Consider the following 13,664-nt stretch of genomic DNA (forward strand, 5'->3'; position numbering starts at 1 on the left):
TTCTCCATACAAACATAAGCTTTTAACTAGCATTAAAAAAAACAAAAAACGTGTTACCAAAACAGGCCAAACAGCTAAATTTGTGTTTCATCTGACATCACATGGACAAAGATAAGACTTTCTGGAGGAAAGTTCTGTGGTCAGAGGAAACAAAAATTAAGCTGTTTGGCCACAATAAACAGCAATATGTTTGGAGGAGAAAAGGTGAGGCCTTTCATCCCAAGAACACCATCCCTACCGTCAAGCATGGTGGTGGTAGTATTATGCTCTGGGCCTGTTTTGCTGCCAATGGAACTGGTGCTTTACAGAGAGTAAATGGGACAATGAAAAAGGAGGATTACCTCCAAATTGTTCAGGACAACCTAAAATCATCAGCCCGGAGGTTGGGTCTTGGGCGCAGTTGGGTGTTCCAACAGGACAATGACCCCAAACACACGTCAAAAGTGGTAAAGGAATGGCTAAATCAGGCTAGAATGAAGGTTTTAGAATGGTCTTCCCAAATGTGTGGACAATGCTGAAGAAACAAGTCCATGTCAGAAAACCAACACATTTAGCTGAACTGCACCAATTTTGTCAAGAGGAGTGATCAAAAATTCAAGCAGAATCTTGCCAGAAGCTTGTGGATGGCTACCAAAAGCACCTTATTGCAGTGAAACTTGCCAAGGGACATGTGAGCAAATATTAACATTGCTGTATGTATACTTTTGACGCAGCAGAAAATACATTTAAAAATTTAGAAAATACATTTTTATATATATATATATATATCCATCCATTTTCTACCGCTTGTCCCTTTTGGGGTCGCGGGGGGTGCTGGCATACTTGCCAACCTTGAGACCTCCAATATCGGGAGGTGGGGGGTGGGGGTGGGGGGTGTTGGGGGCCGGGGGCGTGGTTGGGGGCGTGGTTATTTACCGCTAGAATTCACCAACTCGAGTATTTCATATATATTTCATATATATATATATATATATATATATATATATATATATATATATATATATATATATATATATATATATATATATATATATATATATATATATATATATATATATATGTATGAAATACTTGACTTTCAGTGAATTCTAGCTATATATATATATTTATTTTATTTACATAAAAGAAATACTTAAATTATCTATCCATTAGATGGCAGTATTGTCCTGTTTAACTTCTCTGTTCATGACTGAGAAATCATTTCGGCCACCGTGTTCAATGGAGAAGTCTGTTCTACATATTTACAGGCAACATACACCTTCCCCTTCGAACTGTCCTGGATGAACTGAAATTCTTGTTTCCATTTGTTTTGGAACTTGCAAGCGTATTTATATTGTGGTAAAGCGGACGTGAGAATAGGCTGTCCCCACTCAGTCTCAGGTCCGCATTGAGCTGGAGGGGGCGTGGCCTCCAGCTCCGGCTGAATACCGGGAGTTTGTCGGGAGAAAATCTCTGCCGGGAGGTTGTCGGGAGAGGCGCTGAATAACGGGATTCTCCCGCTAAAAACGGGAGGGTTGGCAAGTATGGGTGCTGGAGCCTATCCCAGCTGCATTCGGGCGGAAGACGGAAATATATATATATATATATATATATATATATATATATATATATATATACTACCGTTCAAAAGTTTGGGGTCACATTGAAATGTCCTTATTTTTGAAGGAAAAGCACTGTACTTTTCAATGAAGATAACTTTAAACTAGTCTTAACTTTAAAGAAATACACTCTATACATTGCTAATGTGGTAAATGACTATTCTAGCTGCAAATGTCTGGTTTTTGGTGCAATATCTACATAGGTGTATAGAGGCCCATTTCCAGCAACTATCACTCCAGTGTTCTAATGGTACAATGTGTTTGCTCATTGGCTCAGAAGGCTAATTGATGATTAGAAAACCATTGTGCAATCATGTTCACACATCTGAAAACAGTTTAGCTCGTTACAGAAGCTACAAAACTGACCTTCCTTTGAGCAAATTGAGTTTCTGGAGCATCACATTTGTGGGGTCAATTAAACGCTTAAACAGATATATACATACTGTATATATCTGTCGCACTTTTCTGCCTGTGTTTTATACCTGTCCAAACACGCACCCTGACTGTGATGCCTGCGCTGATAATTTTCTAAGTCTGACCTTCATTGGTCCAATAGACTTGAATTTTGTCACACAGCTCAACGCTCTCAACAAAACAACCAACGTAACTTAGAGGTGTTTCGTCCAATCACCACATATGCACACACCTTTTCGGGACTGACAAGCACACCTGGCTGCCGTCAAGTGAAACGTCTTTGGGCAGGTCAGCAACTCTCTGTCACTGATTATTAGTTTAGTTTATTAGACACAATTACAATGTAACACATTTCATATAAGTGTTGTACGTGCATACAAATGTTTTAAGTTACATTTGTTGAGAATAATTGTTTTAACTTCTTGTCTAGCAGGTTAAAGTTTGCTTTGTACATCATTGTATCTGTTTGCTAATGCACCACATCGTTGAATTTCAATAGTTTTGATTCAATAATTAAAGTGTTTGTATTAGGGTTGTTTCGATACCAATATTTTGGTACCGGTACCAAAATTTACTTTTCAATACTTTTTGGTACTTTTCTAAATAAAGGGGACCACAAAAAATTTCACTATTGGCTTTATTATCACAAAAAATCTTAGGGTTTCATTAAACATATGTTTATTATTGCAATTTAGTCCTTAAATAAAATAGTGAACATACTAGACAACTTGTCTTTTAGTAGAAAAGTAAACAAAGAAAGACTCCTAATTAGTCTGCTGACGTATGCAGTAACATATTGTGTCATTTATATTTTATCATTTTGTCAACAATACGAGGGACAAACTGTAAAAATGTATTATTTATCCACTTGTTCATTTACTGTTAATATCTGCTTATTTTCTGTTTTCCATCCATCCATCCATTTTCTACCGCTTATTCCCTTTGGGGTCGCGGGGGGCGCTGCATCTCAGCTGCATCCGGGCGGAAGGCGGGGTACACCCTGGACAAGTCGCCACCTCATCGCAGGGCCTATTTTCTGTTTTAACATGTTCTATCTACACTTCTGTTAAAATGTAATAATCACATATTCTTTTCTTCTTTGATACTTTACATTAGTTTTGGATGATACCACACATTTAGGTATCGATCCGATACCAAGTAGTTACAGGATCATACATTGGTCATATTCAAAGTCCTCATGTATCCAGGGACGTATTTCCTGAGTTTATAAACATAATATGAATTTTAAAAACGGAAATAAGATTTTGTGACAATAAAAAATATTGTTGTAATCATAGTAGTATCGACTAGATACGCTTTTGTACTTGGTATCATTACAGTGGATGTCAGGTGTAGATCCACCCATGGCATTTGTTTACATTGTGACGCCGGTGATCTATTGTATCCTCCTACGGTGTGTAGTGAAGCATGTTTAGCTATTCCTCGTCCTCCAGTGACAATGTTACATGAAATAAACTTACTTTATTTGTCGCCATGGAGGCCAGAATTAGTGATTTAGAAGTAGCTAAAACACTGCAGACTGTGGATGGCTCTTAGCCGCTAGCTAGCTAGCCATGTCTTAAAGCACCTCTTCCTGAGGGTGTTTCAGTGTTATAACTTCACCTTTATCTCTACTTTTTACATCAAAATGCGTCCATTCTCCCTTTTCTGTCTACACACTGTGTCTGCTTGTAAGTACTCTGTGTGTGTGCGCTGCCAAACATGCTCCTCTGCTCCTAAAACCAGCAATGTGACGTCATGCCCGGGAACCGGTACTTTTCAAACAGAGTATAGTACCGTTTTTGTTTCATTAGTCCCGCGATACTATACTAATACCGGTATACCAAACAACCCTAGTTTGTATGTTCTCTATATCCAACATTATGTATTATTATAACTGATTTTTTTTGTAACACAGTTAATGAATAAAGTGTACTTTTGTCATTATTTCCCATATTTCTGTACAATAACTAAGAATATGAAGTGATTTTTGTGCAATACATATTTAGCTTTATTCTTCTTTGACGTGTTTCTTGCTACTTTATGTTGTATATTTTTTACATGAGGTTTCCAGATCATTTGATCATCTATTATCACACCCAAAAATGTGTCTAACGATTAAAAAACATTGAGGATATCCATTTTGTTTAATGTGGTGTAGACCCGTGTTTCTTAACCATAGGGTTAACTCGTTGTTGGGTTGCGAGCGCCCCTTAGAGGGCCGCCAAAAAATATGTTTCTCAGCTGTGGTCCGTACTCAGTTGTAATACACTTTTCCACCACGTGTGGCAGTAATGACAACATCAAACAAACAGAAGAAGTCTGGAGCTAAAAGTCATAAAAAAGTTTATTAAGCGCAAAAATGATGACTAAAGTGGTGAAGCTGTATTTTAATTTACAGTTTAATTGTATTGATAGTTACTGCGTAATTATTTGAATGTACATTTATTTTTAATCAGTTTTTATGAGTCCTTTCTTTTGCAGTATATTTAATTAGTATTTGTTTTTGTAATCAGTCTGACTTAAGCCTTGATAATAATCTTTGTGATGAACACATGCTTTCATATCACTTGACAAGGTTTATTCTGTTAAACTGTAGGTAGGTTACATATCATTATTGAATACTTGATGAGGTGTGAATGCTTTAATGCTGAAGTTGAAGTGAAATGCTGACAGAATGTAGTATGAATGTAAGAATAGTTTGAGTGTTGGAATGGTTTGAATGTTGAAGAGTTTGAATTTCCAGGAAAACTGGAATTTGGTTTGGAACTTGAGAAAGTGTTAGTTTGAATGTCCAGGATGAGTGGAATGTGTTGAATTGGGCAACTCGAAAAAATGTCCCATTCATTTTAATGGTAACTTCCTGGAAATTTGGGAATTTTGAGAAAAGCGGGATTTTTAAAAAAAATGATTAAGAGCATGAATGTCCTGATTGAGCTGAATCGGTTGGTGTTGGAATTGTTTAAATCTGTCAAGTCAAGTTGAAGTAATAACAGTTTTTTAATTGAAAAAAGGTATTACAGAATTTCGGGAAAAACGGGACCTTTTCAAGTTCTTAAACCATCTTGGGTTTTTTTTCACACTAAAAAAGGTTGGAAATAAGGTAAGAAAAAAAAAGAAAGGAATTCCTGAAAATTTGTTGAACGTGGGACACAATGGTTGTTTGAATTTCCAGGATGAATTGAATGTGTTGAAGGTGGAATGGTTTGAATCGGTTGAAACATGTGGAAATTGTGGAAGTTTGAAAAATTGATAATTCTATTAGAATTTTCCCTAAAAACTGGGAGTTCTAGGAAATCCGGGATTTTTTTTATAATTGTTGAAAGAGAGCACATAATTCCTGGACAGGCTGAATATTTTGAAGGTGTAACGGTTTGAATCGGATAAAACATGTGGGAGTTGTGGAACTTTGAAAAATGTCCCATTCTTTTCAATGGGAATTTCATGGAAATGTGGGAATTTGGGGTAAAGAGGGAATGTTTTTGAAAATGCTAAAAAATGTGAATGTTCTGAATGAGTTGGTGTTGGAATTTTTTTAATTGGTCAAGAAATGTTGAAGTAGTAACCGTTTTTTAATTGAAAAATGGTATTACAGAATTTCTGGAAAAACGGGAATTTTTCAAGTTCTTAAACCAACTTGTTTTTTTGTCCTGACTAAGAGGAATGTTTTGACAGTGGAACGGTTGAAATGGGTTGAAAAATGTGAAAGGAGTCATCGCAATAAAAATGGTTAGAAAAACGGTTAGAAAAAAACAGCAATTCCTGGAAATTTGTTGAACGTGGAAAAATGTTTGTTTGAATTTCCAGGAGGAATTGAATGTGTTGAAGGTGGAATGGTTTGAATCGGTTGAAAAATTTGGAAATTGTGGAAGTGTGAAAAATGGACAATTCATTTTGAATGGGAATGTCCCTAAAAACTGTGAATTCTAGGAAATCCGGGAATTTTGGTATAATTGTTGAAAGGGATCACAGAATTCCTGAACAGGCTGAATATTTTGAAGTTGGAATCAGATAAAAATTGTGGGAGTTGTGGAACTTTGAAAAATGTCCCATTCTTTTCGATGGGAATTTCATGTAAATGTGGGAATTTGGGAAAAAGAGGGATTTTTTTTTTAAATGCTAAAAAATTTGAATGTTCTGAATGGTTGGTGTTGGAATTGTTTAAATTGGTCAAGAAATGTTGACGTAGTAACAATTTTTTTATTGAAAAATGGTATTATGGAATTTCGGGAAAACCGGGAATTTTTCAAGTTCTTAAACCAACTTGTTTTTTTGTCTTGACTAAGAGGAATGTGTTGACAGTGGATCGGTTGAAATGGGTTGAAACATGTGAAAGGAGTCATTGCACTAAAAATGGTTAGAAAAAAACAGCAATTCCTGGAAGTTTGTTGAACGTGGAAAAATGTTTGTTTCAATTTCCAGGATGAATTGAATGTGTTGAAGGTGGAATGGTTTGAATCAGTTGAAAAATGTGTGAATTTGTGGAAGTCAGGAAAATGTCCTATATATTTCAATGGGAATTTCATGGAAATGTGGGAATTTGGGGAAAACAGGGAATTTTTTTTAAATGCCAAAAAACATGAATGTTCTGAATAAGTTGGTGTTGGAATTTTTCAAATCGGTCGAGAAATATTGAAGCAGTAACATTTTTAATTGAGAAAGGGTATTACGGAATTCCTGGAATTTTGGGAAAAGCAGGAATTTTTTCAGTTAAAAAAAACACGTTGTTTTTTGTCCTGATTAAGAGGAATGTTTTGACGGTGAAACGGTTGAAGTGGGTTGAAAAATGTGGAAGAAGTAGTCAACATAAAAAAGGGTGAAAAAAGGGTTTGAAAAAATGGGAATTCCTGGAATTTTTTTGAACTTGGAAAAATGATAATTTGAATGTCCAGGATAAGTGGAATGTGTTGACGGTGGAATGGTTTGGATCGGTTGAAAAATGTGGAAATGGTAGAAGTTTGAAAAATGGCCAATTCGTTTTAAATGGGAAAAAGGTCCTGGAAAACCTGGAATTCTGGGAAATCTGGGAACTTTTGGAATTTGACAAGGGAAAGCCTGCGATTCGCGAATAGGCTGAACAGTTTGAAGTTGGAACGATTTGAATCAGGTGAAAAATGTGGAAGGTAGAGCACACCAAAATCTGGAGAATAATAATAATAATATTAAATAGATTAATTTTGGTGTAGAAAAGCATATGTGTGAATAAATAAAACCAAGGGCCCCGGGCCCCCCCTCTAGTGGCAAAATTGTGTCAAAAAGTGCTGGTGTGTACTAATTAATAATCAATTAGTCCAAATTCAACACAAAAAAAACTCAATGAGGATGAACTTATGTGCAACAAAAAAGTTGACCTAGGTTTATCAGCAAAAAGGGGCGGAGCCTGTCAGTGATGTCATCAGGAGGACAATAAGTGTTATGTTAAATCCAGTCCAGGAGCTCCTTAAAGAGGCCGAGGAAACTTCTCCAAAGTCTCTCTGGGACTTTGTTTGGAGAATAAGAGCGGGCGTAGAGGTTGGAGGGACCTGAGACGCAAGACCAAGACCAAGACCAAAGACAGGATGAAGACTCTGCTGGTTCTGCTGGTTCTGCAGGCCTTGACGTTTGCGAGTGCACAAAGTGAGTTGGTCAAATAGTTTGCCCTTCTTCTACTTTCTTCTTCTGCATCATGTCATGTTATGGAACTTAGTTGTGTGGCACTGACCGTGACTGAAGTCCCTCATTCAGTTTTCTGTGGGACTTCACGCTGCTTAGCCCCAGGGATGGCTGGGAAATGGAACATTTCACGCTTTAAAGAGATAAGACTCACACAAGAAAGTTGGTCATGAAAAAGGTTTAACCATTCTTCACCTATTTGTCTTTATTTCATGCTCTTATTTTCATATTCTAACTTCTAACATAGAGAATTTGACACTTTTCACACTGCAAATTATTTGCCACTTGCCAAGATTTAAAAAAAAAAAAAAGTTCTAGAAATGTCCCTAGTTTTGACAACTGTTTACTTATTTTTTCACCTTTAAGAACTATTTGTCTTTTTTTTAAATGCTCTTATTTTCCTATTCTAACTTCTAGCATAGAGAATTTGACACTTTTCACACTGCAAATTATTTGCCTCTTGCCAAGATTTTTAAAAATAGTTCTACAAATTTCCCTAGTTTTTAGAACTATTGACTTATTTTTAGTCACTGACTAATTTTGACTTTGATTATTTGGTTATTTTTCTATTTGAGTTCAAACAAGTTAAAATTGAGAAAATAACTAAAATGTTCCCACATTGAAAATCTTGTTTAAAGATTCTGCAACATTTTGATGATGCTTTATTTCAGAAGTGCAAATTGTTTTTACAATCAAATATTTATTTTCATTTTAAAAGTCCTGACCTTTGAGAACTATTTGTCTTTATTTCATGCTCTTATTTTCATATTCTAACTTCTAACATAGAGAATTTTACACTTTTCACACTGCAAATTATTTGCCACTTGCCACAATTTTAAAAAATTGTTCTAGAAATGTCCCTAGTTTTGACTGTTTACTTATTTCTTCACCTTTGAGAACTATTTGTCTATATTTCATGCTCTTATTTTCATATTCTAACTTCTAACATAGAGAATTTGACACTTTTCACACTACAAATTATTTGCCACTTGCCAAGATAAAAAACAAATGGTTCTAGAACTGTTCCTACTTTTGACAACTGTTAACTTATTTTTTCACCTTTGAGAACTATTTGTATTTTATTAAATGCTCTTATTTCCATATTCTAACTATTAACTTAGAGAATTTTACACTTTTCACACTGCAAATTATTTGCCACTTTAAAGAGATGAGACTCACAAGAAAGTTGGTCCTGAAGAATGTTCAACGATTCTTCACCTATGTATCTTTACTTCATGCTCTTATTTTCATATTCTAACTTCTAGCATAGAGAATTTGACACTTTTCACACTGCAAATTATTTGCCAATTGCCAAGATTTTAGAAAATAGTTCTAGAAATGTCCCTAGTTTTGACAACTGTTTACTTATTTCTTCACCTTTGAGAACTATTTGTCTTTATTTCATGCTCTAATTTTCATATTCTAACTTCTAACATAGAGAATTTGACACTTTTCATACTGCAAATGATTTGCCACTTGCCAAGATTTTAAAAAATAGTTCTACAAATTTCCCTAGTTTTGACAACTGTTTACTTATTTTTAGTCACTGACTAATTTTGACTTTGATTATTTGTTTATTTTTCTATTCAAGTTCAAACAAGTTAAAATTGAGAAAATAACTATTCAAATAAGATGTTTTGGTTTTTCTCACATTAAAAATCTTGTTTAAAGATTTTTTAACATTTTGATGATGGTTTATTTCAGAAGTGCAAATTGTTTTCACAATCAAATATTTATTTTTATCTTAAAAGTCCTGACCTTTGAGAACTATTTGTCTTTATTTCATGCTCTTATTTTCATATTCTAACATCTAACATAGGGAATTTGACACTTTTCACACTGCAAATTATTTGCCACTTGCCAAGATTTTAAGAAATAGTTCCAGAAATGTCCTTAGTTTTTAGAACTATTGACTTATTTTTAGTCACTGACTAATTTTGACATGATAATTATTTATTTTTTTTCTATTCGAGTTTAAACATGTTAAAATAGAGAAAATAACTAAAATCTTCCCACATTAAAAATCTTGTTTAAAGATTTCGCAATATTTTGATGATGCTTTATTTCATTTCTTGAATAACGCTTGTTTTCACAATCAAATACTTATTTTCATCTTAAAAGTCCTGCTAATTTCTGGATATACAAATCTTCATTTCAGATGTTTCATCAAGTAAAGTCCATGCAGGAACTCAAATCTAGTTTTGACATATTCTGTTGTGCTTGAACATTCTGTTCAAAAAGACAATTATTTCCCCTCAATGTCACTGATGTAGGTTTGTACGGTATACCGGTACTAATATAGTACCACGATACTAATTAATCATATTCGGTACTATACCGCCTCTAAAAAGTACCGATTCCCAGGTTTTTAAAGGGCATGACGGCACGCCGTCGTCACGTCATGACATTGCTGGTTATAGGAACAGATGAGCATGTTCGGCAGCGCACACACACGGAGTACTTACAAGCAGACACGGTGGATAGAAAAGGGAGAATGAACGCATTTTGGTGTAAAAAGTAAAGATAAAGGTGAAGTTATAACACTGAAACACCCTCAGGAAGAGGTGCTTTAAGACAGTGGTCCCCAACCACCGGGCCGCAGCCTGGTACCGGTCCGTGGATCAATTTGTACCGGGCCGCACAAGAAATTAAAAAATAAAAATGTTTTAAAAAATTATTTTTTTTTGTTGTTGTATTAAATCAACATAAAAAACACAAGATACACTTACAATTAGTGCACCAACCCAAAAAACCTCCCTCCCCCATTCATACTCATTCACACAAAAGGGTTGTTTCTTTCTGTTATTAATATTTCTGGTTCCTACATTATACATCAATATAGATCAATACAAAAAAGGCCATACCCCCCCCCCCCCCCCTGCGTTGACCGGTCCGCAGTTACAAAAAGGTTGGGGACCACTCCTTTAAGACATGGCTAGCTAGTTAGCAGCTAACATCCAGCCACAGTCGGCAGTGTTTTAGCTACTTCTAAATCACTAATCCTCGCCTCCATGTCGACAAATAAAGTACGTTTCTTACAGGTATCGTTATCACTGGAGGATGAGGAATAGCTAAACATGCTTCACTACACACCGTAGGAGGATACGTTGGGTCACTAACATCCCAATGTAAACAAATGTAATGGGTGGATCTACACCTGACATCCACTGTAATGATATCAATTACAAGAGAGTATCTACTCGATACTACTATGATTACATCAATATTTTTTATCTTCACAAAATAATTTTTTCCTTTTTTAAAAATTCATAGGGAACATGCGGTAGAAAATGGATGGAGGGCATATTATGTTTATAAACTCAGGAAATATGTCTCTGGACACATGAGGACTTTGAATATGACCAATGTATGATCCAGTAACTACTTGGTATCGGATCGATACCTAAATGTGTGGTATCATCCAAAACTAATGTAAAGTATCAAAGAAGAGAAGAATAAGTGATTATTACATTTTAACAGACGTGTAGATAGAACATGTTAAAACAGAAAATAAGCAGGTATTAACAGTAAATGAACAAGAGGATTAATAATACATTTTTACTGTTTGTCCCTCATAATGTTGACAAAATAATAGAATATAAATGACACAATATGTTACTGCATACGTCAGCAGACTAATAGGGAGTCTTTGTTTGTTTACTTACTACTAAAAGACAAGTTGTCTAGTATGTTCACTATTTTATTTAAGGACTAAATTGCAATAATAAACATGTTTAATGTACCCTAAGATTTTTTGGTAAAATAAAGCCAGTAATGACATTTTTTGTGGTCCCCTTTATTTAGAAAAGTATCGAAAAGTATCAAAATCCATTTTGGTACCAAAATGTTGGTATCGGGACAACCCTACACTAAAGTCGGTGAAAATATGAACCATGTAGATAGAGCTCAGCTTCTTCCTTGAAAGGAAATGTAACGGACCAGTAAATAACCCTCACACACACACACACACACACACACACACACACACACACACACACACACACACACACACACACACACACACACACACACACACACACACACACACACACACACACACACACACACACACACACACACACACACACACAGTTATGCAGGGGTGTGCGATCCCTCATTCCTGCAGCTTACTGATGATGGTGGAGCTCAGCTGATGGTCACATGAAAAGGATTGTGGGGGATTTCGAGTCGTGTGACTCCCGGCGCCTCAAACCCCCCAAAGTGCAAAGTCCTGAAGCATCAGTTGTCTTTATCGGACTTACGGAAGTCTTACCGAAGCATCGTCCGACAAGTTATCATCAAATTCCTGTTTTTTTTTCAGATGCTGGCAGTCGGTTCACGCGTTACAAGTCATGGAACTCCCGCATGTACCCCGTGTGGAAGGAGGGGGACCCAAGGTTTAGGAACTGCTGGGCGGGTGAGCACTGCTACCCTGTTGAGAAAATCCACTACACATGATCTCTGAGAGTAGAACTTAACACATTTTTGTTCTTTTCAAGGCGGGGAAGTCACATTCGATCTGAAGAACGACGCTCCCACGCTGGTCGGAGCCAAAGCCACCTTCCATATTCGCCTGAACTTCCCCCCCAATCAGACGGCGCTCCCCAACGGGCAGGTGGTCTGGACACGAAACTGCACCGTTAATGGTAAGATGGTACCACAGCATGTATGAACACTCACAGTGTCACTATGGCGCATGGTCGTGACCCCAGGATGCAGAGATGGACGGAAAGGGGAGCAAAGGCATACTTAGTTAAATTTAAGTACCAATGATTGTCACACACACACTAGGTGTGGTAAAATTTGTCCTCTGCATTTGACCCATCCCCTTGTTCACCCCTGGGAGGTGAGGGGAGCAGTGAGCAGCAGCGGTGACCGCGCCCGGGAATCATTTTTGGCGATTTAACCCCCAATTCCAACCCTTGATGCTGAGTGCCAAGCAGGGAGGTAATGGGTCCCATTTCTATAGTCTTTGGTATGACTCGGCCGGGTTTTGAACTCACAACCTACCGATCTCAGGTAGGTATTCAATAATAATATGTAACCTACCTACAGTTTAACAGAATAAACCTTGTCAAGTGATATGAAAGCATGTGTTCATCACAAAGTTGATTATCAAGGCTTAGGTCAGACTGATTACAAAAACAAATACTAATTAAATATACTGCAAAAGAAAGGACTCATAAAAACTGATTAAAAATAAATGTACATTCAAATAATTACGCAGTAACTACACTATAAATAAAATTAAAGTGTAAATTAAAATACAGCTTCACCACTTTAGTCATCATTTTTGCGCTTAATAAACTTTTTTATGACTTTTAGCTCCAGACTTCTTCTGTTTGTTTGATGTTATCATTACTGCCACATGTGGTGGAAAAGTGTATTACAACTGAGTACGGACCACAGCTAAGAAACATATTTTTTGGCGGCCCTCTAAGGGGCGTTCGTAACCCAACAACGGGCCCCAGCCCTATGGTTAAGAAACACGGGTCTACACCACATAAAAAAAAATTGATGTCCTCAATGTTTTTTAATTGTTAGACACATTTTTGGGTGTAATAATAGATGATCAAATGATCTGGAAACCTCATGTAAAAAATATACAACATATAGTAGCAAGAAAACACGTCAAAGAAGAATAAAGCTAAATCTGTATTGCACAAATATCACTTCATATTCTTAGTTATTGTACAGAAATATGGGAAATAATGACAAAAGTACACTTTATTCATTAACAGTGTTACAAAAAAAATCAGTTATAATAATACATAATGTTGGATATAGAGAACATACAAACTAGGGTTGTTTGGTATACCGGTACTAGTATAGTATCGCGGGACTAATGAAACAAAAACGGTACTATATTCTGTTTGAAAAGTACCGGTTCCCGGGCATGATGTCACATTGCTGGTTTTAGGAGCAGAGGAGCATGTTCGGCAGCGCACACACACAGAGTACTTACAAGCAGACACAGTGTGTAAACAGAAAAGGGAGAAT

General features: G+C 36.2%; 1 protein-coding gene across 1 annotated transcript in view; it reads left to right on the top strand.

The window, feature by feature from the left end:
• The first annotated feature begins 7,447 nt into the window (after positions 1–7,447).
• The window catches only part of pmela (premelanosome protein a), a 55,042-nt gene continuing 48,825 nt past the window's right edge, over positions 7,448–13,664 (top strand). Inside the window, exons 1-3 of the mRNA XM_062055783.1 lie at positions 7,448–7,628; positions 11,986–12,081; positions 12,164–12,310. Coding sequence (XP_061911767.1) covers positions 7,571–7,628; positions 11,986–12,081; positions 12,164–12,310 — 301 coding nt within the window. The 5' untranslated portion in view covers positions 7,448–7,570. The remainder of the gene's footprint in view (positions 7,629–11,985; positions 12,082–12,163; positions 12,311–13,664) is intronic.

Source organism: Entelurus aequoreus, linkage group LG01, assembly GCF_033978785.1.
Source record: "Entelurus aequoreus isolate RoL-2023_Sb linkage group LG01, RoL_Eaeq_v1.1, whole genome shotgun sequence".
NCBI classification, from domain to species: domain Eukaryota; kingdom Metazoa; phylum Chordata; class Actinopteri; order Syngnathiformes; family Syngnathidae; genus Entelurus; species Entelurus aequoreus.